Source organism: Tinamus guttatus, unplaced genomic scaffold (genome assembly GCF_059628265.1).
Source record: "Tinamus guttatus ecotype Peru unplaced genomic scaffold, ASM5962826v1 Tinamus_guttatus_pri_ptg000548l, whole genome shotgun sequence".
In the NCBI taxonomy this organism is placed as follows: domain Eukaryota; kingdom Metazoa; phylum Chordata; class Aves; order Tinamiformes; family Tinamidae; genus Tinamus; species Tinamus guttatus.
The window spans coordinates 474,695-502,574 of NW_028289082.1; the positions used below are offsets into that span (position 1 = coordinate 474,695).

The 27,880-nt window shown below is 45.9% G+C and overlaps 1 protein-coding gene across 2 annotated transcripts; it reads right to left on the reverse strand.

Annotated features, from left to right (window-relative positions):
- Nucleotides 1-6,903: 6,903 nt before the first annotated feature.
- On the reverse strand, nucleotides 6,904-27,202 carry MTMR9 (myotubularin related protein 9). 2 transcript variants are annotated; one of them, XM_088534373.1, is made up of 11 exons: nucleotides 27,187-27,202; nucleotides 26,181-26,370; nucleotides 23,507-23,615; nucleotides 22,485-22,610; nucleotides 16,820-16,993; nucleotides 14,710-14,927; nucleotides 13,063-13,224; nucleotides 10,661-10,802; nucleotides 9,769-9,989; nucleotides 7,755-7,906; nucleotides 6,904-7,479 (listed from the first exon to the last, which is right to left on the reverse strand). In XM_088534373.1, the coding sequence occupies exons 2-11, from the start codon at nucleotides 26,363-26,365 to the stop codon at nucleotides 7,316-7,318; spliced, it is 1,653 nt and encodes a 550-aa protein (XP_088390499.1). In that variant the 5' UTR covers nucleotides 26,366-26,370; nucleotides 27,187-27,202; the 3' UTR covers nucleotides 6,904-7,315. The 2 variants fall into 2 exon arrangements, with proteins under 2 accessions (XP_088390499.1, XP_088390500.1); XM_088534374.1 differs by lacking the exon at nucleotides 27,187-27,202 and having other exon boundaries at nucleotides 9,769-9,995; nucleotides 10,667-10,802; nucleotides 26,181-26,505.
- Between the last annotated feature and the right edge of the window lie 678 nt (nucleotides 27,203-27,880).

The following is a 27,880-nucleotide window of genomic DNA, read 5'->3' on the forward strand; positions in this document are numbered from 1 at the left end:
TTTTTTAATAAATCACTGAGAGGCTGCAAAGAGAAAAAGCCGGTTTGCTCCATGCTAATGGAAGAATTTTGGAAATGGGAATTAAGAGAGGCAAGGGAAATGGATGAGGACACGTCCCAGCGAGTTGCTCCTTCTCTCTAGGCCCAGATTATGGGAAGGGAAGGTCAGATCGGGGCTGGGTCATGAGGCAACGTCATCAGAAAGAAATCCAAGTTGCTAAAGGAAAGGAGAGAGAATAGCAAGGAGGGTGATAACACGATCCTTTTAGTGCTCTACCCTCTCCATCTCTCCAGCAGAAGTTGCCACCGCTGTAATGGCAGGAGAGTGGCAGATTTTGGGGTGTTTCTGGTTTGAAGAGGTCTGTTTACAGCCGGCCTCCCGAAGCCATCTGGCTTTTCATAGTTCAGTACTTTTCCTTTTATCTTCCTCCTCCGAACGGTTCCAAATCAGCAGTTGGAGGTTTCACCAGGGTGCTGCTCAGGTACAACGTGTTCCCACGGCACGGCAGAGCCCTTCCTCGCCCTGCAGGACGCCCGGAGCTGCAACACGAGGAGCAGAGGGAAGGCGATGAGGTAACTCACCCAAGGTGGCACGACCCGAGCGCCGGCCTCCGAATCCCAAATCCAACCCCGTGGGGATCCCGCTGCAGCGTCACAGCCTTGGGAGGCAGCTCATGAATCCCCATGAGGTGCCACCTTGCAAACCCTCTGCGCACCTTTGTTTTCCACGGCATCATCACGGCGCTCACCCCCATGGTGCCGACTCAGGCTGTGGAGCTTTTCCCTTCCAGCTCGGTGGCTGTTTGTCCTTCCCACGTTCTGCAATCCGGAGGAAGGTGGAAAGCAGCAGCACTTTAATTCAGCATTACCAGCGCCTGCCCCGTTACAAAATCGCAGCTTTGCAAGTTGCTGGCAACACAGCCCAAGCACCTGGTAAATTTGATGCTGTGTAAGTGTCCCTTAAGGATCTTCAAAGGAAAATCTTTTCCCAGCAAGGCACAGCTCCGTTTCCCTGTGCAAATACAAACCTAAAGGAATCGCAGCAACCAGAACCCTGTACATACCCCACTATCATCCAAAGTGCTGTTTTCTCCTTGCAACAACTGATTAAATATCCAACACGAGGAGTTTTTCAACTATGATATCATGAAGTCTTGAGGGAAAAAGAAGGTTCAGTTCAAGCGTAGGTCTCCGTCTAGTGCAAGAGCATTTCAGTTATGCAAAGCTATTCCTACAGCCCATCTCTTCTGCTTGTCAGCAAAGTCTTCATTCCCAGAGCCCAGAGCCATGCAGGATACAGCACCAGTGACTGATACACTCAGAGCAGCACTAAAAACAGCACTGAAGACGTGGAGGAAACGCAATTCCCAAAGGCAAGTGGCACTCTGCTCCAGGAACCTGCTCTGAAACAATCCCCACTCCTGACAGAAAGCATTTTTTGACAAGAAAGTTTATATTTCACACCATCACAGATTTATAAACCTAAAAAAAAAAGTTTATAATGTAATATAGCCTTTATAGATGTTTTACATTACTCACTGATGCATCATGCAAAATAATTTTCCATTTCGGGAAGGAATACCAGGTTCTCTACCCTATGTTATGCCCTTTCAGAACAGCCTCTTGCAAAAAGGCTGAGCACCTTTCCTGAGCTACACCTTTCCACCCAGAAACTCTGACATGAGATGATTCTGTTACCTGCAGTGCTGAGCCCAGCCCAGCTGGTCTCACATGTGGCACAGCACAAACCCTGGGGCTGCATCTCCCCGAGGGGAGTCCTCGGGGATGCTTTGGATGATCCACCTCCTTGTAGGAGGCTCCCTTCCTCCCATATCTTTTCCTTGCGTGAAGATTTATGTTCTGGATGCATCTGTCAAGCTTAGACCATTGGGATCATTTTTTACAAGGAGGAAAAAAAAAAATTATAAAAAGCCATCCCAGCTTTATGAAGCCTGCTTGAAAAATTGGTACTGAAAACTCCTGCAGCTGCATCTTGTCAGAGCAAGGCATTCCTCGGGTGAGCTGTAAGACTAGTGGGCTGAAAATACGCCTGCTCTTTGTATCAGGGTCTACCAGCTTGTGCTTTACATTGAGACAAGTAATAGATCAGCTTCCAGCTACCCAAATTAAGTAGAAATTATGTATTTGTTCAGGGCTCTGTACCACTAACGTGATGGAGAGTGCTTTCAATTTTTGATCCTGTAGTTCAAGGGCTGTTGGCACTAACGTACAGCTGGGAATCCAGTGGCCCTTGCATGTACAACAGCTTCTGTGATTCACCAACCTGATTTTGGCAACTACTCCCTGTATTTTTAGGGCTGAAACAACATGCACGTTGCCACAGTAAGGTAATTAGTTCATTTAATGGGCATTTTGTTGCTATGAAGTGTCCCTCATGCTGCAGCCCTCTGTGCACTGCAAAGCAACATCAAACCTTGTGCATTTGCAGCAGAGGATCTTGGCTACGACCCGAGATGCCTCAGGGTGGCTGAAGAGGACACAATGAGGAGGACAGAGCTTTGGCTCCCTTTCTGTCAACAAGCACAGAAACGGCTCTGCCCCAAAGCACCAAACACCAAATTTTATTTCACCAACCTGGTAAATTCCCCACGGGAAGCCAACGGCATCTTTGGATCTTCCGCTTGGAAGGGAAAGCAAGAGAGAAGGTTTACTCACTAGATTAGCAACCAGGTATTATCCAAACACAAACAAACAGAAGTGTTACATGAGGAAACGGGTTTTCTCCTCTTTAATGCAGTGCCCAGGCTTTCTGCCAGGACTTGAGGAAGCGGATACTGAACTGGATGAGCAAACCCCTCATTAGCACGTCCTGGAGCATCGGATGAAGCAATGGGAAAGCACCCAAGCAGGAGGGCATCCGAGGAGCATCACCTCTGGCTGCACCAGCCAAAGGCCACAGCCTCGTGGTGACATTTACACAGGAACCCTGAGCCACCGAGCACCGTCCAGCACTAGACACGTGTCGTCCTGAGCCACATGCAGCACCCAGAGGTAGTTTCTCCTCATTGTCTTCTTTTATTGCATGGGGGAAAGTGGCAGCATGAAAAACAGCCCTAGAAAAGCACTAAACGAGAACCACTTGGTTTTCCCTTTTTCCAGTGAAATAGCTCTAGCCCCAACGTTCTGGCTTTACGCTCCCTCCAGACGTGTTCATGCTGCAGCATGCACAGGTTTGTGGAAGGGGGATGCTGCACCACCAGCAGCAGCCACAGAAACTCCCTGTTCAGCGCATGGGGAGCCTGTGCATACCCCAGCCCTGGGGGTCAACAGGTTTCCAACACCTCAGCCAGGCCGCCTGTTCCCAGGACACTTGTAGGAATGTGGTTGCCTCCAAGTTCTCTACTCCCAAGTCTGGTCCAAGCTGGGAATAGGGTGGAAAGGGGTGAGAGGGGACACATCTTCAGCCAGATGACACAAGGTGAGGCTTGGGATTGAGGTTTGGAAAGCTGGGATGGAATTCAAGAAAATTGAGTGTCCAGGACTGCGTCCAGGTGGATTCTGAGCATCTCCAAGGATGGAGACTCCAGTCTCTTCCCACAACCTGCATCAGCATCTATCTCCCTTCACAGTTCCTCAGCACCACCGCTCCTTTCCTCCCAAATCCCCCCAAAAAGGTAAACAAAATTCCCCATATTGCACTTTGAATATGAGCTGAACATGAATATGAGCTGAAGCATCAGTGAGAGCTCACGCCCAAGTCTCACATCCACCCCCTAAAAACGAAGGCCATACTGACCCTGTGCAGTAATTAAAGAACATTTTTAGAGTCTTCAAGATTTTAATTCAGACAGACATTTCCACTGTGTTCTCAACAAAGCTACAGCAAAAGTTTACAGCTGTTTTATATCTGTTATTTCCCCCAAATGGATAAACAACTCCAGACATTACAGCTTTTTTTTTTTCCTGAATTTGTTACGTTTTTGCAATATATTGAACACCACAGGGGCTGGGATTCTGTACACGTGCAGTGTAGTTCTAACAGCAGCCCACAGCTCCCAACCCCGTTAATTTCAGTTTAAATCCAGTTCAAAGCAGCAGCCGCCAAGTCCAATCAGCAATTCCAGATGTTTGGATAGAAACACACTCCACCTAAGTTCCGAACTAGGTAACAGATATATAATACACATGACTTTACACACAGTGCTATCCAGTGTCACACAGTTACAAATCAAGTGGAATTGCCAGCAGAGACATCTTCCCTCGCACAGGAACCTGTGCACGACAGCACTTTCCAAGGCTTTAGCAAAGCATACGTGGGACCCAATATGCTACACAGTGCAATTTAAGTTATATCATATGCAACATGGACAATAGTGCACTTGAACAGATCGCCACATTCAAGAGTTTAAGCAATACAATCAACATTTTGCAGGTATGTATTTCCCTTTGTGTTCATGAAAACTGTGCAAGTTAGTTCCTCTTCCCTTTTTGGTTTATTTTTTGGTAAATGGCAGTGTCCACATCGATTGACCTAAGTGTTTTCAGGGGACTTTATGACCACCTCGTTACGTGGATCTTTAAGCACAAGGTTGGGGACGTGCAGGGAAGCAATGGGGGCTCCGGCCTGGAAGGCCCTGGCCATGGAAAGGTCCGGAGGGAACATGCAACAAGGCTACCCACAAAACCTGGGAATTGTGTTCTCCTAGGAGGAGCTACCAGCGTCTGAACATCCCAGCCTAACTCCGGCACGTCGGGAAGGCGACTGTTTGGAAATGAAGCCTCTGATGCCTGCGCTTAGCTGGGAATGTGCTAAGGCAGAAAAGCGGGAAGGAGCTACAGGCCGTTCAGAACCACCCTGGTATTTAGCTTTAAGGCCAAGTGATCCAAAGTGCCACCGAGCCAAGGCAAACACACGCCACTCGTGGGGATGGAGCCCTGAAACGTGCGTGGAGGATGAACTCCCAGCTCAGACCGCTCTGCCTTGCGCTTGCTGTCACAGCTGGTTATCCAGCCTCCGCGGACGCGTGCAGGAGAGGCTGGAACAGCCAGGCACTCACATCAAAACACCTCTTTGCTTCTCTATTATTTACTTTGATGTCTAATTACTATGTTAGGAAGCTACATAACCTTTAAATGTTTTATGTATAGTCTACTGGGGGGAAAAAAAACCAGTCCCTTCTGAATCCTCATCTGACTAGGAATGGCGCGTTTCAGACTTACAGGCACAGCGGAAATTCTGGATTGGATGGGAATCCTACACCGAGGCAGGTGCAGACAACACAGCCATAACTTTGAAGGGTACAAGCAGTAATTCCAAGGGCCTACGTCTCATAAATACCTAAAAGACAGTTCCGCAGGAGGAAGGCAGGGCTGACCTGCGTCTGCATGTTATGTAACAGCAATCACTAACCTGCCCTAAGAACTATTCCTTGTGTCCATCTTGATTTAGTGAACAAGAGTGCCCTTCTTCAAATATATCTGATATTAAAACAAAGGGGGAATTATTTGACTGCCCTAAGGCTATTTCTGTTCAATGGGGATCTCGTTCTAAACCAGCCCTTGTAAATGAAACCATGCAGGTTAACTCTTACAGGGAAAGAAAGAAGAAACAAGGAACACTTTAGGACCAAGTTCAGGCTAGTCAAGAAGAAAATGTTTAAGGAAACAAGGATTGAAATAAAAGGCATTCAGGTAGCATTTAAAATTACTGTCAAGTAATTTTACATAAATGATTTCCTTGGTTACAGAACACTTATAGGTCATGGGATTTTTGTAGACAATTGCTCTCCAAATGCTTTTAGGACAACTAAACACCCTCCATTCTCATATAGGTATATATACACACATATTTCTGTAAAAGCAGCTTTTAAATAAAGGCATCTTTGTTCCAAAACACAAAAAGCCATGGCTAAGGGTAGATCAAAGCTTTCCAAGGAAGTCAACATCAACCCAATGCTGCTCCTTTCATTTCAGAAGCAGGCAGCTAACAGCAAGGAACTCACAAGGTAGTCCCAGCCACATGATCCATTTAATCCACATCTTCTTGGTCATATAGACCCAGCAATGGAGTCAAACTGAACAAGTGTCCAGATAATTATTTCAGACTTATTCTTGACTGCCTTATTAAAGGAGAAGAAAAAGTCTCCAGCAAAGATCAGAATTAAGAGGCAAGTTGCAAGAACAGCTACAGAAGACATGAACTTGAAAAAGAGCCGATCCCTAATATTTTTAAATAGTTTAGCAGCTAAAAGTGATCTAAACAAAGGAGTATTTTTGTAGTGATAGCTTTTTAAGTCGCAAAAGATACCTGATATGTTAGATCAGACCTACTTTATCTTTTGCTTTTGATTGTTTTTTAACATGTAAAATACTTAGCATGAACATGAAAGGAAAAAAACAAAACAAAATATACATACCTGGAGTAAAACTGTTTTGCTGAGACTTAAATTAAGAGCTACTGTACATGTTTTCTCACCCTAGTAATGACATGAGTCTATTTAAACTTACAAAAACAGCCAGTGCAACCAGAAGTTTCAAGATCAGCGCAACTCTAGTTAAAAGGACGGGTCCAAGTCACTGTTTTGCTCAGCCAGTGGACACCTTTGCCAGCTACTTAACCTCTGTTTTCCAAGCAGAAAAAAAGGGAAAAGGTTATTTGTTGAGAGATTTGTTCGTGGGCACAATTCCACCTGAAGGTCATGGATTAATTGCTAACGGCAGAATCCCTACCTTAATTCTGTATTGCACTGAAATTTCTTGCCTGCTTTGGAAATTCAAGTTACTGCTCCCAAGCCAATGCTTAACACAAAGTCTTGTGCAAACGCATAAGAGATGGTGTGATTTAACTAAAAGTTCTAGATTTTCCAAGAAACTGAAGAACTAGGCTGCTTTAGCTACCCTTGGTGGGAGGGAAGAAAAGGTGTTTTTGGACAAAATGCCTTTATCTCCCTATCTATAGCTTTGTGTTTTATTCCTGCCAACGGAGTGCTTGGAGAGTTTAACAAAAACAGAAAGGTCCAAAACAAATCCGAAACCTCCTGTCTCTTGGCCCATCCTGGTCATCCATAGAGTTGGACAGAGGTGAGAGCTCCAGCTTATACCGACACTGTACCCAATTTATTAGAGCCAGAGAAGCTGCCAGGAGGGGACAGCACGCCTGGTTGTGCACGTCTTCTGTAAACAAAACTGATCTCTCCCAAAAAAGCAGGGACGTGTACATAGTGTGAAGGTTTCAGCAGTGGGAGGACTGAGGACCCGTTGCACCGGAGGGCTCTGCAACACATGCACTTTCCATGTCGAGTCTTTAGTGTAAGGAGGAGTTGAAAGGAAACACCCGAGTCCAAAGCCCTGCAAGCTCAGGGGTTCTCCTGCATCCCATCATCTGTCTCCAGCTCTGCTAACTGCCTCCTCAGTGCATTAACCTTGGCCTTGAGCTGCTTGTTGTATTCTATAAGGGTGACCATTTCTTCATAGGCCTCGTCGAGGAACTTGGAAGACCTGTTCCACCGAAGAAAGACACCTGGAAGCCCAGAGGGAAGCAAAATCACAAGGGGCTCTTTGTTACAAGCCAAAAATGCTCTTCATATTCCTTCAGCTCATACAGGCAGCATGATGCAATCCACATTTTTTCCCCCACTCCCCTAAACATCACTTTGAAGTACTGACTCACCTCTCAGGATTCATCACTCCCAATTAAATAAGGTTAATCATTACAAACAGGGATTTTTTTGCCTTCCTTTGCCTTTAGTAGCCACTGCACAAACACTGCACACAGAAGGCACAAGCCTGGCTTACCTTCCCAGAGCTGCAAGCTCTGTGGGGCAACGGAGGGCCAGATGACCAGACTGTTGGCCTCAAAAAGAGGATTCTTGTATTTGTTCAGTTCTTGGGGCCTGTTCACCCAGGACCACAGGGACATAGTCTTTGTCTGCAGCTTCAGTTTAGACCTAACGAACCAAATATGGCCAAGTTAGCTTTCACATTTCCACTATACAAACTCACTTTGCTCTGTCAGAATTCTGCAAATTAAAATATCCCAAGTTTTCCCACCTGCTACTAGCCCAGAGAAATCAAGGGCAAGTAATTCAGTCTAATCCCATTCAGTAGCATCTCACCAACATGAGAGTGAAATGGTGATGCCACTTACTCTACTCAACCTTTGCAATTTATTCCGAAAAAGAAATGGCAAAAGTGACTTTTTAAATTGGGAAACTGTCTTTTGTCCAGTTAAAGAACCTACCTAAAATGGTACCTACCTACTCTACCTGAAATGGTCTGATATGTTGTGAAAGGAACTGAATTATTATGTTGATGTCAAAATAGAGCTATTAGGGATGGTAAGAAAGGATCATAACACAGTTCTCAGGGTAAATTAAAGCAGGATAATTGCTGGAATTGCACAACTAACAAGCCTGATGAGTTCCCTCTGGTGGCAGGAAGCCTCAGAGCACAGCAAGAAGGCAGTTCTGTTATCCTGCCTTAAATCCACCTCCAAGAGGTCTCTATTAAGGCTCTCTATTCCTTAGATTTTGGCAAACTCCAGCCTGCTTGCATCAGCAAATGGAACTGCGGCTCCAGGGGGAGATTTGCTGTCCCTGTGCTTTCTTCAGACACCACAAACTTAACATCAGAGTTCTGCACTCACAGGCAGGCATATTCAGATGTGACAGGCAGATTATTACGTGTAACATCCAATGCTCTTTAAATTTGGCTTTGTTGGTTCTAAGTCCAATTTAGTTTAACAGATGACCAGCTGAGCAGCCCTGCAGAAGACAGTCCCTTCTAAATAGAGGTTACTTTAAGGGCAGAGAGGTTTCTAGGAAGTTTTAAGCTGCATTTGTGTATTTGTATTATCAGCTCTGCTTTCCCTTCTACTCATTCAATGCTCTTTAGCTTAGGAGATCCAGTACATACAGTCTTACTGGAACCCACAGGCCTGAGAATAAAACTAAGCTCAAAATAGGAATTCAAACCTCCTTTGGCATCACAGGAGGCTCCTGTCCTCCCTGGACTCAATCCTCTTTAATACTCCTGGCAGCTCTACTCGGTGCATACTCAAAACCACCCCACTAGCACAGTGCTCTTCCTAAACCTCACTAGAGTTCAGAAAATAAGTGTTGACTGGGACGAGTTAAAGCCACAAGCTCACGAGCCAGCTCAGCACAAGTCTAACGTTATCTGGGCAGGCAGACTGCAGCAGGAGGCAGCGCTGGCTGCTTCCTTTAAAAAAGTGGAAGAGCTTCATCCTGGTCTTTTTGAAGCTGGGCCTCTGCACCTCCAAAGAAACCTCAAATCTAATAAAGATGCTGGAGGCCCAAACGAGTAACTAAAGCACAGATCCTTCTGACAGGACCCCTTCAACATTTTTCCACATGCCACAGTTCACAGATGATGCAAAAAAAGCAAAGCCTTGAACCAACAATCCCCCCTTTCCCTGTGGTTGTGACCACCAGGCTACAGAATCATGTTCCTCCCTGACAGTTATTACAGGAACCAAACTTTGCAGTTTTCACCTCGAATGTCCTTCACGTTCTCCCTCAGTCCTGTGCTGACAGGTTTGCTCCCCATAAGCCTGACTTCTGTCATTACTGAGCTCCAGCTGTTAGTTCTTTTATGGAAAGAATCACAGAATCCCAGAATGGCTGAGGGTGGAAGGGACCTCTAGAGATCATCTAGTCCAACCCCCTGTTTTGGCTTATTGGGCACTTTACCTGTGCTATAAGAGCCTGCATAAACACCCCACCCCTTTATCATACCAAGGGACCTTTTCTTTGCCAGATGCAGGTTCTGAGCAAGCATCCTCACCCACCTCTCGTTCTCGTTGTTGCCCAGGAACGTCCCGAACTGCGAGGCGTAAGCGTGTTCGAAGAGCATGATGAGGAAGTGCTCGTTGAACTCGAAGGAGCAGGGGAACTGGCGCAGGATCTGCCACACACAGTCCAAGAAGAGGAGGAACACCGGGGCTTCCCACTTCTGCTTGCTGTTCGAGTAGGCTGACTGGGCACAGCGCTGCTGAAACGGGTGGCCAGCCTGGAGGTAAGAAGCAGAGAGCATCACACACGGCGTAATGGGATGCAAATACATCCAGCAAAAGCCATTTCGCTCTTTTTTTATGCTATTAAAAGTCTTTCCTACAGCTGCACTTTGGCAAAGCATGCGGAGCCATTTCTCTCCATGCAGCTATCAATACTCTCTTCCTGCAACTGCAGTTTGGTCAAGCATCCAGTAAGAAATTGCTAGCAGTGGTGCCCATTTCTGGCTATGTAAGTAGCATTACATTTTACTATAGAATTTAATTTTATTAGAGAATACAATTTATCACAGAATTTAATAAGAATGAACTGGTGAAGGGGCACTAAAGGACCAGACTGAGGACATCTGCAGTGAGAATATAAAGAGTGGAACTGGGGATTTGTGTTTCAGTTTTGTGTGCTCTCAAAAGAGATGTCAGAACTACGCCCACAAAACAGAATTCCCCCAAACCAAAAGAAATACCATGAGAGGCAGAGGCTACACAGAGTCCCAGAGGGACAACGATTCAGTAAGGCTGCTGCTCCTTAGGACAAGGGCTGCTCACACGAACAGGACTGCAACAAGTTCCAGTCTTTTTGCTGACTCCCAAGCTCTCTCAGCACAAATCTCTCTTCAAGAGCTCAGCATTTTGTTCACGTGGATATTGCTGCTTCAAAGGCACTTCTTACCTGAAGCCACTCTCTCACAACAAGCGATTCAAAGCCACGGATGGTCCTGCATCTTGGGTCCAAGATAATCTGTGCCAGAGAGGTTACCTGGAGTGTAGAATCGGTCCCTTCAGTCCCATGAACTAAAACTGAGGCTCCTTCCCTGAGAGAAGGGTGGAAAGGAATAAGAAGTAGGCACAACACATCCCATGGATGCAGGCAGCCCAGCGGATGCCAATACATCTCATGGACAGTAATGGCACCACCCTGACAACACTCGGGTTTTGATGGTCTTTGCCTCTTCTTCCTCCACCTCTTAAGCTTAAATCTCAAGACAAACACAGGGATAATTCCTCCTTCACCAACACAGTGCTATGGGAGTCCTGCTCACACCTGGGCTCGGTTGCATTAGAGCCTCCATGGAGCTTATGGCAAATAAAAACAAGCCATCCAGTGAAGACATGAAGGGGGGATCTTGGTCTCCTGGAAGTTATTTGTGCTGACCAAGGACAAAGTTGACAAAGAGCCAGGCACAAGGGCTTCTCGCTCACCAGCCAGCACAAGAGAATCAGCAGAACAACGTGAGGAGCAGAGGGAGCCAGGGACACGAGGGCAGGAAGCCTCTTCACACTGCTGGGGTGCCATGTGCTGTCACTGCCCACACTCCCAGGGCTGCTGGCCAAGCTAGCTGATCCCCTCCCCTCCTCCCAAAGCCATGCCTGTGTTTGGGTATAAGTCAAGCACTCCTGAGCAAGGACCAGGTGGCATTAAGTGACGTTTGTCCCTCCCAGACTTTGGCACAGGGTCTTATTTGTGGGCAAAGCCTTACACGTAGAAAGGAAATTAGGTGCTGGTTGTGCATGTTACTGTGTGGAGACATAAGCTAAGCTGCAAAGCGTGGGTGAAAAGAGAGAACTGCACCAAGCAAGTAACCCTGCTGATGGATCTTGCTTTTCGAAGGCAAAAGCCATGCTTAAGGTGTAGATTTTTTTGCAACATCCTCATCCATAGCTCTGGGTCTAAAAATCCGAGTGCCTCTATGAAATCATCTTCACCAAGCGTCCTCTCCTCATCTCCCAGGCCTTGGGGGATCAAGAGGCCTCTCACTGCAGCTCTCCTGAGCACAATTGCACAGGTTCCCTGTCAAATCTACGCCCTGCCCAAAGCAGGACACGCGACCACAACGTTGCCATGACCTCCACCTTAAGGAGGTGCCGAGATTCCTCCCACAGTGCAGAGATCTCTCCCAGCCACCCCCTGCCCTGGAACCAGTAAATGCACCTGAAATAACCTCCTCAGCTTCAACTGCAAGCAAGCAGCTCCGCCGTCCCGGGCTGGCCGGCCACCCCTCCGGATAAACAGATAAACAGAGAGGTTTGAGGGAGGCTACGAGTGACGAAACCGCCCGATGTCCCAACACACCGGGGGACTTTCGTCAGCGATCTCTCCCAGTACGTGAGGGGAAAGAACTGCAGATAAAACCATCGATCGAGAGCAACCCTTTCTGGCCATAGCTAAACGTGCAAACTGTTCCTTTCCAATGACACAGCAGGTAGTATTTTAAAGCAGTAATGCTGTTTTTACCAGCAAGACTGCCTTTCATTCTACTTGTGCATCTGTGGAATGGATTCCCTGGCTGGAAAAAGCAGCTCGGGGTTCACAGAGCTTTGGGAAGATCATTCTCCCTTCATGGCCATAAAGGGACTATGAGTGCAGCGCTCTGCACAATCTCACAGACCCTGGCACCTGAGCACTGGCTAAAAACTAGTTCTCCAGCCTGAGGTCTGAACATGTTTTGAGGACAAGTTAACCAAATTAACAGCATTTATTTAATAACTGTCAGGTTAAGAGAGGTCACATGCCATTTATAAAGGGATGAGCAGGATGGCTCGGATTGGACTATGGAGAGAAAAATTTCACGAGCAAAGGACCAATTGGTCATAGGACCAATTCCTGAGGGAAACATTCCCATTTCAAACTCCAGAAGCAAGGTGGTGTACTGGAAAGTTTCCCCTGGAAAAAAACCTATTTTTCAAAACACTGTGTGCGCGCTCACTTTACTAGGCAGCCACAACAGCACGTCAGAGGGGCCCATTCCCATCTAAACGTTCAGCAAAGCAAGCTGAAGCAGCCATACTGAATCAGACACGGGAAGAGATCTCAACCAGATGATCTAATAGCTATTCTCAGTTATTTTTCCCCCCCCTCAGGCTTGTACTCATGAAGATGTGAACATGATGTGCTGGAAGAACATTCCTTAACTGTGATGATGAAAGAGTATTTTCCACAGCTACATGCAAGCTGGCTTCATGGTAGCCCATTACTAAGTGCCTACACATGAAAGGAGTATTTAACAAGAAACCTGTAACAAGTGAATGAGAAAAAAAAAATGAAAGATTTCTGAGAAAAGAAAAATTATTCACCTGTCAATACACTGAGCGGCCAGACAAGCTGCAGTCAGTATCTCCTTGATGTGAGTCAACCAGTTAGAGGCCTCCAGTTTACTGAGCCAACGGTCCATATTGTGCGACTGGTCATTACAGGCTTCCACGAGCTTGATGAGGCTTTCCTGCAGAATATTGAACCTTTGGGAAAAGAAAAATATTATTAAAAGAACACAAGCAGTGGCACAGCAACTGGGCCAAGGCACGTGCAAAATGACATTCAAAGATCATGATCTAGGAGTTAGGGACTGAGGTTTATATGCTGTTACCTCTACAAAGTCTCGCTGTATGAATTTGGATCTCTTCACTCAAACTTGCTTTTGCTGGGAACTCCAAGCACAGCTAACAAGCAGCAGGATGCCACTCTTTGGACACAGGCTGTCACAGTCCTTTAAGGACAGGAGCTGCTTCAGGAGGTATTAAAATACTGCAGCATTTTTCCTATTTCCCACAAACTCTGTGTGTGCTCAGGCATATTTATAAAATGTGTTTCAAAACATCTCATTAACAAACACAAGTGTGACTGCAATGTGGTATGTGCATTAGCAAATATCTTCATTCTCTGTATCAACACCAGAAGTCTCAGGGTTTTCTCTCCCCCCCACACACAACACTGACCTCAAAGTTGTTACCACAAGGATGCAACCCCACTATAGACACAGAATATTTTTAACTAGACTCAACTTCTCACCATAGAGCTGCATGAAAATCTGTTTGGCTGCATTCTTTACAAGAGAAAAGGAAGAAGGTTACACATTTTGTTTTAGAGCTGTTGTAACACATCCTCAAGCCTTAGAAAAATAGTAAATCAGGTATTTCTCTCCTTATTTCACATTTTTTCAGGTGCACTGAGTTACTGGTGGATCGAGTGCTGCTTAAACATGGATTACAAATGTATTAAATCAGGCAGCAAGTAGGTAAATCAAAGTTGTATTACTTGAGGATACATAAAACAAAACACAAGACACTGATGTCTAAGTCCATCTATAAAAGAAAAATCAACACCATGTTCAATTCCACCTAAGTTTTCCAGAAGCAAAAACAAATAGTTAAAAGCAAAGAGCAGGAAATTCCCCCTAGCTCAATAGCTGGTCTACACAGGGATGGAGGGATCAACTGCTTTTCTGTCATTCAACACTCCTGCAAGCCCTTAGGGAAGGATTCCCTGAAACTAAAGGTTAAGAGCAGTTGTAATAGGTCAGAACAAAGTTTACTGAACTTAGTAACTCGTTTCCAAGTGGCCAAGCACTATTAAATGACCAGAGGAAAGTGCAGGGTAGGAAAAACGTGACTCTGCCACAGAGCACAGTCCTCACTTCCAGAATTTTCCTAGCAAAGGACCTCCTGTGTGCTACAAAGACGAACACAAGAAACTGCTGCAGCTACAGATGGCCAAAGCAGCACATTGCTCAGGGAGATTGCCTGATGCCCGAGAGCTGTAGCAGCAGCAGCAGGTTGTTGAGAAACAGAAACCAAATCCAGGCTTTCTGATCCACACAGCCTTTTTGCTGAAGATTTTGTTGACAGCAATCAGGACATGTAGCCATTTCTTACAGTGCCAGAGCCACTGCAGGAAGCCAGCGTGGTCAAGCCTTGTGCAAGGAGGCCCTGTGAGATTCCACCCACCTCTCGATGGATTTGTGAATCCTCCTCCACTGGGGATAGTGAGCTTCCTGCTCAAAACCTCCTCCTTTGGCCCTGGCCTGCTGGGCGACGTTGAGGGACCTGGTGTCGATGATGTAGCCCCGCTTGCCCGCTCGCAGCGTGGCGTTGATCAGCTTCTCATCCTCCTTGCACCGCCTCCCGTTGGTACCTGTAAGGGGCTGGCTGCTTCGCATCATCACCTGCGGGGACAAACCAGCAGGAATCAGGCACGAGAAATGGGGAAACTTAAAAGACACTGCGGATTCAGGCCCCAAACCTAGAACACAGGATTCAATTCACCACGCGGAGAACACACCTCCACATTTGCTAGCCTGTGAACAGACTGCAAAGCATCCCATTAGATCACTGGGGCTGAACTCCAGGAACAGAGCTGCTCTCTAGAGAAACGTGCACTTAAATTCAAAGAGGACACTCCTGCTTTCCTTTACAGCTCTGGTCACTAATGATGCTGACTAGGATGAGATGCATAAACCGTAGTTTGGTTCCTCCATCATCAAAATTCAAACCCTCCTCGATCTTCAGCTCTTCTCTGTGGATTTACACCAGCATGTGCAGCTCTCATCCCACTGCACTTCTCCCTTCTGTCTGCTTCAAGTTCCACATCTGGACACAGATGAGGCAAATATTCTCGCTGCAAACCTGATGCACAGAAACAGCACCCATCATTTATCAGGTTCTTCCTATAGCTCCTGTTCTCCCTTGCCCTGGATCTTATAGTTCTTTTTAGACTCTGTAAGTAGTTGCCCATAACTTATCTAAAAAATAAACTAGAAATCCTTGAATTAAGCATTCATTCAGCAAGCTACTTTAAGTAACACACATCTTCTCAGAGGTCTATTGCCTTTAATTATTCCTGTAACATTATCTTTGCTGGCTTCCTGCTGATGCCTTCTTAAGTAGCCAGCGTTTTTAGGATCATGATTTTTAATGTCTTTATAAGCCTGTTTTTAAAACACTCAACTCATTTCCATTTGAGGTTACAGTTTTATTCGGTGCCTAGACTAATAAAGCCCAGGTCCCCAGAGGTATAAACTGGGATTTCTGCTCAGTAAGTGCCTTTGTATCAGAAAGCTACTGCATCCCAGCAGCTCAAACGTGAGGCAGCCAGGCAGCAAGGGGAGCTGCTCTCACAGACTCAAAGCAGGAGAAGAATATACGTGCCAGGAAGCATTCCTGTCACAGGATCAAGCACTCTAAGCTGAATTCTAACGTATTCCTCACACTTGAAACACGCACAGTTCAGAGATACAATTGAGCAAATCCTCCTTCAATGGTTTGCAGACAAGCAGAAAGAGCAGAAAGCAAAAGTATTATGGAATTAGTGGATGGCTGATTTTTAGGCAGGAAATAAAAAGCAATATAGAGCAAACTGCTGGGTCAGGCTAGACATCCTCTAATTCATTGCAAATCTTGGCAACTGGAGGTGAGGACACATTACTGTAGTTGACTCAGGAGCTTGGCTGAGTCAACAGCCTCCTGAGTTTGGAGGGTGCAGAAGCTGGACACTCCAGCATCCTCACTACCAGTTTAAAAGAATTACTCAACTATTTTTCATAGTGTGTTTCATAATTACAGCATGCTTCAGAGGTATAAATAGCTCAGTGAGGTTTTAGCTTGTTGAAAGGTGGCAAATCTGTGTGAGAGCAAGAAATTGCTACTCCCAAACCCTACTGAGAGACTTGGAGAGCAGATTGCTCCTGTGAAGGAGATGGCCACTACCCAGAGACAGGAAAAGGTGGTTTCTGCCATCCTTTCATCATGGAGCCTCTTGGCAGGAAAGCAAGAGAGGGAGCCAGTGGTGGCTTTACAAGTCCCATCTTGCTCAGTGCTGAGGACAAGCTCATGACAGATATGCTCCTAAATTAGCAGATTAGCAGTTATTTCTGACTGCATGTTACTCCTTCCATCACCCAGAACTAGTTTCACCACACACACTCAGAAATAAGCTGTGAAATAATAGAAGTGAATGCCTCGTGAACTGCATTAAATCTAGAGCACAAGTTATTTTTTTCACTGACTAAGGCTGGAGAGATCTGGCCAGGCTCATATACCCACTTCAAGCACAACTTACCATACCATTCTTCTTATGATAATAGCTGAGGACCGGGAAGCGACCGCCGTGGCGGAACGCGGCCACCTTCCGCAGCGCTTCGTCGTCAACGGATTTGGGGACAATGACGACTGCAGGGTAGGAGGGACAGACAGAGAATTCCTTATTGATGCAGCTCAGACGCCATTCATCTGTCTGAAAGAGATGAGAATATTGAGGTTTTGCGTCAAAAAATGCATACTGCTGCTATACGGTATGGTGTTAAGGAAGAGGAGCTTCTACTTTCAGAATAAAACACAAACACACAAATTATCCGTGTTTTATTCAACTGACACCACAGATAAAACCTGGTTGTCACCACTGGCAGTAACGGTTTTGCTCATCCAGAAACTGGGACTCCCCTCCAACGGGTCAGACCAAAAGTTCCTCAGCACAGAAGTCTGTCTCCAACAGTGACATTAAGATGCCATCTAGGAACAGAAGACAAACCTGACTCCCCAGATGAGATATTAGAAGGTATATATTCCCACCTGGCCCCTTTAGTGTCCATTTATAGGTCTGTTGACTGATTTTTCTTGGTGTTTGTCATAATATCTTGCTGCAGTAGCTCATTATGCTGAGTGCAGATACTTCCTTCTGTTGCCTACAAGCTTTGAGTGACTCCTGTTCTTGAGACATGGGATTTTTTGAACACCAGGTCCACACTTGGCACATCCACATCCCCAGTAAACAGCACCCAACAAGCCCACATGGTCAGGAACGGGGATTTATGGCTTTTAACCCTTCCTTGGGTACAACAGGCAGCAAGTCTGTGCTATACAGGACAAAATGATTTACAGCTCTTCCTGCAAAAGCCCTTCCTGGAACTATCATGTCACCTAAGTGCAAAGGTCTCCCCGTGAGCTCCAGTTAGGTAATTCTGCAGCTTCCAGCAGCCAAATGCTTGGGAAAGAACCTGCTGAACACTGGCACCCTGCACCCAGCAGGTGATATTTCTGGCAGCCACAGAATACCAGATACCCAGGGCCAGACACAGGACTTGGTGACAAACCCAAAGGTCAGCGAGCGGCCACGTCGACGGGGAGCCCTCACGTACTGAAATCCAGGCTGGAATTGCGGGCACTGCTCTCACTGCTGGCTGAAAACGGGGAATTCACAGTCTCAAACTGCTTGGGGGCTGCGTGAGGATACCATCCTCAGACAAGAAGCAGCAACTGCAAGATTTTAGTCGAGATTTTTGCACACTTTGGTCTCAAATGCAGTTTTACTCCTCAAAAAGAGAGGCTGCTCAGCAAATGCTGGGGACATAAAGGGCTTTCGGGGATTTATTTGCTCCAGAGGGGCACAGAAAGAGGAGCTCACAGCAGAAAAGTGCCTAAAGTTTGGCCTAAGACTGAGCTCTCTGTGCCCTCAAGAGCAGGGACAGCTTTGCTGGGCTGCACTTTCAGCTGATGCATCCCCATTCTGTATTCATTATATCCAACAAAACCCGTGGGCACAAGCTTGGCAGCAAAATGACCCAGAAACCTCTAAAACATGCTTTGATTTTAACAAACTCTTAAAAGTAGCAGCCAAAACAGCAGTCGGATTTGCCCATGGAAAGCTCCAGGCAAAGAAAATTAATAAATAAAATGAAATTTAAAAAGCCTTCCAAAGAGCAACAGATAGAAAAAGAGACTTTGATGGCAGCTATTACTAAGCAGCAATGTGAAACAGGCATCAAGTGCAAGGAGGACCCTAAGTAACTCCTCAGCTGTGGTGTTTTGAGCACAGATGATGAAGCATGAAGATGAAGGCAAAAAACAAAAGCTCTGTGGTAGCCTTTGAGGGACTGTCTGTCAGCGATACCAGCACTATGAAAGAGGATCGACCTGATTTATATCCCACTTTGGTAATTTAACTCTGCCCAGAACCTCCTCCTCTCCCCATCTACAACATGGGGCAGATGATACCATTGTGTCATCTGGTTATAATTTACTGTTATATGGGGAGGAGGAGGAGAAAGGCATCAATTAGCACCATTTGTCCCCTGGAACATATCGACTTTTGCAGAGATCCAGTTAATCTCTGCAGTGCCAACTTCAACTTGATAAAACATGAAGTAGATGATTCTAAAACCCAACCAGTGAAAAATTCTCTTTTACTGTACCTGTAATTCTCAGAATTAAAGTATCTGCCATTGCTGACTAGAAGTGTGAGGGGGGATCAGTTCAACTACACCCAGCAAGAGATGCCGCTGCAGGAAGAAGCAAGGACGTCAGGAAAAGAAAAATAGGTTTCCTCCTTAGAGATCAACTAAAATCACGCAAAATGAGACTCAAAGTGCCAAGCTAACATTTATTGCTCTTCACAGCAAAAGAGATCTGTACTTTTTAGGCCTACAGAAAAAAAAAAACAAAAGCAGGAAACACTGAATTCAAGCTCAGGTAGGCAGTGGCAAAGGATTGCGGAGAGGACTTGATGGAGAAAGCAAACAAGAATAAACATCTGTTTCACACAGGACACAGGATTTAGTGTTTCTCATGTTTGCACTTGCCTTGTCCTAGCATTTGTCTGGAGATACTGACTTCCAAATGCAACCGAAAAGCTGCAGTAAGTTATTCTCCTCCCCAAACTTACAATACCAAAAAAATAAAGAAGCCTCTTAAGAAATTAATGTAAAAGAATTCAAGCTTCACTAAGAAGCCTTCAAGATAAGCCAAGACACCAGCAGGCATCTGGGAGATGCTTGCAAAGCAGCAATGACATAAGCTATTACTAAGGAAGAGGCAGGAGGCAGCAAGGCCTGTTAGTAACAGGGTGCATGTAGAGCAGGAGCACAATGACAGACGTGGGCAAGGGCTGATGCTCGTCAGCAAAACGTGGGCTGCTCCTGCCACTGCCAGCTGAGCACAGAAACAGAAAATCCAGCTATTCTTTAGAAGCTTTAAGGTGCTACAGGAAGCAGAGTTAAAATGGCCAGAGCGCTAAGCTCCTTCCTGCATAGACAACATGACAAGAATAGAGAGAATAAAGAAATTTAGTTTGGTGGCAATGAAATACCTTCATGTTAATGACACAGCTATTGCCCAAACTCTTCCTCAGGACCATAAACTGCACATGAATTGAAGGCTAAACGCAATCTTCAGAATTTATAGCACTGTTACAATATCCTGCAGTTGCAGAAGTTAACAAGAGAGAAGCCTCTCCATCCTGACCTGTTAAATCTTCTGACTCCTCAGAAAACAGGAAACCCAGTGCATATACTCTGCAATCCCATCTAATCACTCAGTTATGCAGTAGTGCAGTGAGGAATAAAGTTTTTATACAATTTACACCTGGGATCCTTGTAACCACCCAAATTGCAGGCACTACCTAGTGCTTCAAGAAGAAAATAAATAAATTATGAGCTGGATGAGCAAACATTAACTGTACTGTGCATCTCCTGCACCATTCCTCTATTTCTCAATGGTACCTTTAAAGTCTCATCTTTGAAGTAATTTGGAGCCAACTGGCACAACAGTTTTTGCTCCATTCCTGTGACATTTATGTAAAGGTATCAGCTAAACCTTCCACAGATTTGCAATGAGCTACTGGGTCTATTGAAACGTTGGATTTATTTGAACAGCAGTGCAAGGACTAGATGCTTGAGAAAAGCCCTTATAAATATTTTAATTATAATGTATGATTACATCCTGATATCTATATTATATTAGACAGCTAAATAACTTCTTCGGGGTTTACTTGGCTGTTATAGCATGGGCTCAGAGGTTTAAAACTCACATGCAACACACAAATATGGAATTCATAACATACTAGAGGTGCACTGGGGTGAAATGCAGTTCTTGACAAGCTGTTACCATATGGGGAAGGCAAAACACAACAGATCCAGATGGATGATTTAATGGAGAGGGAGGTAACCTTCTGTATTGCACTCATTTGACTTTTCAGAGAGAAAGAAAAATGTAATCAGCCATTCACTTACTCCAGCCTGTCACATAAGGAAGTGTAATTACAGAACAAGCAGTATTTGGTCAACAATATTTTTAGCTGCTGTTCAGGAAAAGTAAATCACTTGAACACAGCTTTTGTCACCATTTCTTCAACAAGGAGTTGCAGCTGAAGTGTTTGGCTTAAAAGCCAAGAATTAATCAACAGCTGTTAGCCAAGCATATTTTAAGGAATGAATTATTGCCCTTGAAACTTATCACTATAAAAAAATGGGTTTTTTTTGTTGTTTTAAACATAAGCCTTCCAAAGGGTGCACATTCAAAAAGCCAAGAGACCCACAAACAAGCTGCCACTGCACTTTTAAACCTGTACACAGAAAAAAAAACCCCAGCAAATTAATGGATTAGTGCTAGCAGCTGCACTGCGTGGGGGTAAATACAACAGCCAAAAGTGATTAGATTCCTGAATCTAGAAAGGATTTCAGCTCAGCCAAGAAATCAAAACAGGAGTGGAAGCAGAACCCTCTTCTGCACTTTATTTAGCTCTGAGGGATTCCCCTTCTGCTGCTCTCACATTCCCTCCACTCCCACCCAAACAGCAGCCTTCAGCTTCCTGCCTTTTGATTCTCATTGAAATGCCTGCAAGCCTTCCCTGCTGAGCTGAGAAAGCTGCCTGGAGGCTGCTTTGCCTCCAAAAAAGGAGAGTGCTCTGATCATGCATTTGAATTAATCAAATGAGATGCAATGGAAGCTGCGGCGCTAGTTGTACAAAAGAGCCGTTTTTAGGATTTCTGACAACAGGAGGCAAAGATTTGAGAGCACTCTAATGAAAAGACAAAAGTAGCAAACTCTTTCCTAAGCTTTATTTATTTATTTATTTTTTTTTTTAGAGATTTTTATCACAAGAATCTGATCAAACCGATCAAATTCTCATATACAGGAAGTAACAAATGCTGCAGACAGGCTGGGTTGCAGATAAAAAAATCAATTTTTTGATGATGTACTAATGGATGTGGTCTCAGAAACCCCAAAAAAATGTAGCAAGGGCACTATTTAATGTAACAGAGGCTAGTAGCAATAAGAGATGCCAACCCAAGCACTATAAAAGCAGACAGGTCCATGCAACTGAGCCAATTCTTCTCCTGCACCAAGTTCAGCATCCTAAAAATGAGTTTGACAGACCCAACATGTAATTTCACACAATTTCTACCCTACAGGCACTGAGATAATGTCAGCATGAGCTGAGAGCACCTAGAAGAGTAAAACTGGAGATTTCCATTGCTAAATCCTCTCAACATTTTCCTATTACGAACTAGAGTGAAGAATATTTGGAATTCACACTTTGTATCTGCTCTCATCTTCCTACAGAGCTATGAAGTGCTTAGCCATTTTAAACAGGCCAAAACTCCTTGCTCTTACGATGAGAAGGCCATCCCGATAGGGCAAAACCATTCCCAGGAACTTTTATATAGGCCTCAAAGCTCCCTTTGCCTATGGCATCATGCAAGGACCAACTATATATATTTAACACATACACAGAAATACTCACTCCTTAAAGACATCAGGTATTTCAGTCACACTCATTTTCCACCCAGGTACAGGCTGCTAAGTTTTACCATGTAGGATTTCCATCCCAGACATTGCTGAGTGAAATGCTTCAAAAAACTCTTTGCACAAATCTATTTTCCTATATGAGCCATTAAGTAATGGTTCCAGTATATCTGAATGTCTGTGTGAACCCTTGAGAGCCAACTTACCAGTGAGCTGAGAAGCTCAAATTCTTGCTCGGGTAGAAAAGAGCGCCAACCATCTTCAACAACTTCAAACATGGGCCGGTAGAAAAACGGGTACATGAGAGTGACAGAATCCAAGGTGGAAAGAGCCTGAGTGGAAGAGGGAGTTAAGTTTAGCTAGTCATGAAATTTAGGAAGTGAGTTAATTCATTCAAATTGCTATTCATCTCCAAAGCAAGATGGTGCCTTCCTATAGCATTGCAAATGCAAATTTAGGCCACAGGTCTATGCACAGAGATTTAAGACTTATTTTTTGGTTTATAGAGCCATTACAGGAGATTTCACTGCCATTTTGATGTATTTTTTGCCCCAGCACTGTATCCAGAGGCATGCGCACAGCAGATCAGCCAGCTTTCCCAGAACATCACAGTGCTCTGCTGCTGTTTGCTACAGTGAGCTGCAGCCCATCATAAGCAGGACTTATCAACTGTTTCCCGAGTAATAACACTTGTCCAGATGCAGAAAGCAAAACAGTAGAAAATGGTGACAGAAAGGAAAGCCTTCAACATCACTCTGGTGGCATGTCCTGGCCTGCTGCAGCACGTCCTTGATTTTGTCTGCCACCCTCTGTTACCACATAAAATAAATTACTGCTGCTGAATCACAACACTTTACAAAGAAAAAGGTTGAAACCTTTTCATTTGATACAAGGCTGGTGAACTCAGCAGCAGAATCATAGGCAACAGTTACTCAGAGAACATAAACAGAGTTTTACCCGGGGTGGGGAAGGAGAGAGTACTGTATAATAAGCTTAATGATTGACAATTAGGTGCAGTGGAGCTTGACAGCCACATAATATGATCTGCTTTTTTAAATGCCACTTCTGTTTCTACTGCTTCCCGTAGATTTTTCCATGTAGCATCACTCTCAGAGGCTACACTGAACAACAGTGCAGCAAAATATGAGAAAACTGAACACCGAACAGGCCCAAGTGAGCACATCTTGCATAATGTTCAGCTGAGTTATAGATCATTTTGAAGTCTTACCTCAATAGAGCTAGCGATGTTCAAACACTCCTCCATTCCAGGTATATCCAGCTGAATAATGCGCAGATCTTTACATTTTATGATGATGGTACCCAGGGAGCCCACAAACCTACAGCAAGAAATGAAGAGGAAGTCTCTTAGGAACAAGATCTTCTGAAGTACGATGGAGATGCGGCCGCCTACAAGGCAAAATTCCATTAGCACTAATTCATGTGCAGTATCATCCATCCGGAGGGAGGGGAAGGGGGGGGAATCTATCTGAGTATTTGTAAGCTGTGCTCTGCTCTTCTTATCCTGTCTTTGTGATATGGCAGTGAGTGGAAGCATTAGAAAACAGAAAGAGGTTTTCCTCAGAATTCTGCTTTGCTTAAAATACATTAAAAAAAAAAAGAGGTGGACTCAGCTATTTTCTGATGACACTGGAAGACTCAGCTGGAAGCTTCCAGATTCATTAGATGTCTTGAAACTTCAAATTGCTAAAAAAATGTTTGAGTGGATTTTCTTTTTTTGAAAAAGCATCTCAGTCTGGCTACATTACATTCCCTTATCTTTTGCAAAAATAAGGGTCTGCTTTCCAACACCTGTAATACCATCGCACTGTTTCTTCTGCAGGTCTCAGAAGTACTGGTCTTATCACTGGTGGTTACAATGCAGCTCAACCCAGAAAGTGTTTTGTGTTTTAGTGTTTAAAAAACCACAACAACACACAGATGCCCTCTCTAGTCTCCTTAACACACACCTGAAAGAATGATGCCAAAAGAGAGAAAAAAAAAAGTGTTATCTTCACGCTACCACTAGTGTTCACAGAAATTATGTGGGTTGACAAAGCAAAGAACCAAGAAAGAGCAGCCAAGTTTCCTTCTAGGCCACAAGCACCAGCAGAAGGTGATGGGAGATGCAGAATTTGACAAGATGAACCTTTAAAAGGCCTGTAGTCCTTTAAATTCCCTCTAAACTTAGCCTGTAGTTAGACCATGAACATAATGAACATACAAGGAGAGATTGATATATGCCCTAAGAGGAGACCTGATTACCAAGCTCTGGGTTGTTTCCTGTTTCCTCCTCTGACATTTCTTTAAGTAAAAGCTTCACTTTAGATCACTGGAGACCATTCCTCTCTCCGACAAACCCTACAGATCCTACAGATCAGTTGCTTATAAATTAAACAGTTTGACGATCACTTGACAGTTATGGGAAAACATTCTTTGGTACTAGAAGTGGGAAAGTCATTTTTGAGCCCGTAGTGATGTTAGACTTGTTGTGCACCAATAATCAGAAGGGCCACACTACAAGTTTCTACAGCCTTTATCAGAGTACCATGTTACTCCAATCCCTCCAACATTCAACTAAAATATCCTCTCTCTTTTTCTTTTTTTTTGTTTGTTTTTTAATACTGCCACTGTATTTGCATGAAGGAATTCTCAAGGACAGAGATAACTATCCGAGTGACCTTCTAGCAACTAGGGCCAGCAATAACACCTGAGACTGTTTGCAGACATAACTGTTACAAATCACATGCTGAACTACCACTTCTTTACTGCCTGGTAACATAACTTAATATCGGATGAGTAAGGAATGTTTTAAGTTGTATTCTCATTACCACTAGGCTCAAAAAATAATGACATTTGTCTGTAAATATATTTAAAGTACGACTGTGGCTAGTTTAGTACAAGCGATAAAGAGGACAGCACCAACGCACTCTGATAAGTGAGTGGTACAGGATGGGAATAACTTTAAGAGCCTCTGCTCCTTTGTATCCTTTGGCCAAGTAGCAGGATTATTTTTAGAAACACTAAAAGAAAACTGCAGCATAGGAATAAATTAACCAATGTCTGATATTCTTCCTGTTCTTGGATTCTGAGGAGGCCTGATATTTTTAATTGCTGCTGTTTAGATTTCCCTCCTTGGTAGCAGGACAAGAAAAGATTTCTTCCAAACTACTTTAAAGGGTGAGGAAAACAAAGTTTGACTTTGTAGCAAAAACAGTAATTATGACTAAACGGAGAAAAGGGTTAAGGTGAACAAGCAGAATACAACCATGAGATGCAATGACATATCCGACCCAACAGATGGTTGGAAGATTCAGCCTCTCTGACACAAGGAGGGGGGCAAGAATAGAAATGACTCTCAGGTGCATTAGCCACCACTCAGCTTTGCTGCCTCCTCCTGCTCTTAGTGTTACCAATTTCCACAAGCACTTGTAGAGCAGGGGGCTGACACTCTCCAGCAACAGGAGAATGACCTGGGACCAAGAAGATCTGAAGTTGATTTCTGGCTCTGCCATCAGTTTAGCTGGAAGACACTTGGGAAATTGCTTAACAAGAACTTCAGCTTCACCTCTGGGGAACAGCGATACCGATATATCCCTTATTAAGTGCTCCAAGAGCTACCAATGAAATACATAGCACTACTAACAAAAGACCCAAGAAATTTAAATATAGAAGGTCTACCTTTTAAAAGAAAAGGGTCTTAAGACGCAACAACCATTTATCAGTTTCCAAAGGGAATGAGAATCCACCAGGCCAAGACAACATCCCACCCTCCTTTCTAGCCAACCAGGCAAGTCTCCCATCCAGATTGAATCTGGGGAGGCCACAGTGTGATCATGCCTTGCCAATCCCTTTTCATCCCGTAACAAGAACGGGATACAGCCAGGAGGAACGGGGACACGCACCTTTTCTCAATGGAGTCGATATTGGAGTGCAGCAGCCAGAGCTCCTCCGCGTCGTCCTGGCGCCGCGAGGACAGGATGAGGTGATGGCCGGTGAGACACAGCGTCCCCTCCACGGCGGGGTAGAACGGGCGGTGCAGGACCACGTTATCCACACGGGGGGTCTTGATGAGCTCCGCAAACTCCATGTTTCCTAGCGAGGACAACAGGCCCGGGAGGCCCTCGCCTGACACTAGCTGGGAGATACAGGAGCCCTTGGCAGCACCAACAGGGCCAGGATGGAGGGGAACCCTCTCTGTAACCCGTCAGGAAGCCCTGTCAGATGCCAAAGATGAGCAGGGTCATAAGCCAAGCTGGGCTGCGCTGCTGGGAACAATCTCCCCTATTCCTCGCGGGGTGGGCAAGGGGAAAAAACGAAGAGATTAAGGAGAGGAGAAAGGACAAGAGAAAGAGCCTCCGGAAAGCAGAAATACCAGTGCAGGTGCCCTGGGTTTGGAAGGGAGGCTGGAAACAGGCAGCAGCCGCCGCTTCAGGGAGGGCAGACCCAACGCCAAGGCTGGGAATCCCGGTGGGGAGGCGGGAGGGTGCCCAGCACCCGGCGGGGAGGTGGCTGGGGGGGGGGGACCCTCCTGCTTGACAGAGGGAGAGGCGGCGCCGGGAGCACCTCGATGCCAGACGAGGGCTGTAAAGGGGGCGCTGGCGGGGGGGTCTCGAGGGCGGCTGGGACTGGGGGGCCCCTCGGTGCCCGAGGGGAGCCGGGGGGCTGTGAAGGGCCGGTCGGGATGGCCCGGGGGACCCCTCGGTGCCCGAGGGGAACCGGGGGGCTGTGATGGGCCGGTCGGGAGGGCCCAGGGCAGCCCTCGGTGCCCGAGGGGAACCGGGGAGCTGTGAAGGGCCGGTCGGGAGGGCCCGAGGCCGCCCTGGGCGCGCGGCTGGCGGGGCCCAGGCCCAGCCCGGCCCGGCCGCGCTGCGTTACCAGAGGTAACGGCCGGAAGCGAGCGCGACCTACCCCGGACGTGACGAGCGAGCCGGCCCCACGTGACCTCCCTGCCCCGCCCAGAACCAATCCCCGCCCGCACCTGCCCTGTGAGGGCGGAAGAGGCTGAGAAGGGGCTCGGCGCGCCCTCGCCCTTACAGGAAGGAGCGCTCCCCCGCGGGGCTCGGCGCAGCCCGCAACCGCGAAACTACCGTTCCGCACCCCCTCCGGCTTTTAGGGCGGGGAGAGAAGGGGAGGAGTCCCGAGAGGGGGAGCCAATGGGACCTCAGGGGGCGTGGCCAAAGGGGGTGTGGCGGGAATAGAGGGCGGAGCCCGAGAATGGGGATTTTCGGGGACGGAGACCTAAAATTTGAGGGTTTTCTGGGCAAAGATGAGGCCATGGGGACAAGGGCGACTATGGTGTTTTGGGGACCATGGGCATTTGTGGGGACCAGGGCCGGATTCATCTAGCAGGTCCGAGGTCCCGGGAGGAGGTAGTGGCAGGAGGAAGGCTGCTAGGGAAAGAGTTTTGCCAAAAAAATGAAGTAAATTAGCAAAAATTAAAGCCAAATCCATCAAGAGCAGCACCTCCAGCATGAGGAGTCTGAGAAGGTCCAAATCCCTGGTGCTTCCGAGGAGAAGTCAGCTCGGGAGCGTGGTTAGGAGGGGAAGCACCTTCATTTCCACAGTCTGTCCCGGCAGCAGCTCAGGAGGACGATTCCGTTGT

Excerpts from the sequence above, each read along its gene's own strand:
- MTMR9 (XM_088534373.1), bottom strand. The coding sequence starts at position 26,365 with ATGGAGTTTGCGGAGCTCATCAAGACCCCCCGTGTGGATAACGTGGTC. Across the intron at positions 13,225-14,709 it reads ATTCACAAATCCATCGAGAG|GTTCAATATTCTGCAGGAAA; the intron begins GTGGGTGGAATC and ends CTTTTCCCAAAG. Across the intron at positions 7,480-7,754 it reads GAGCTTGCAGCTCTGGGAAG|GTGTCTTTCTTCGGTGGAAC; the intron begins GTAAGCCAGGCT and ends CTGGGCTTCCAG.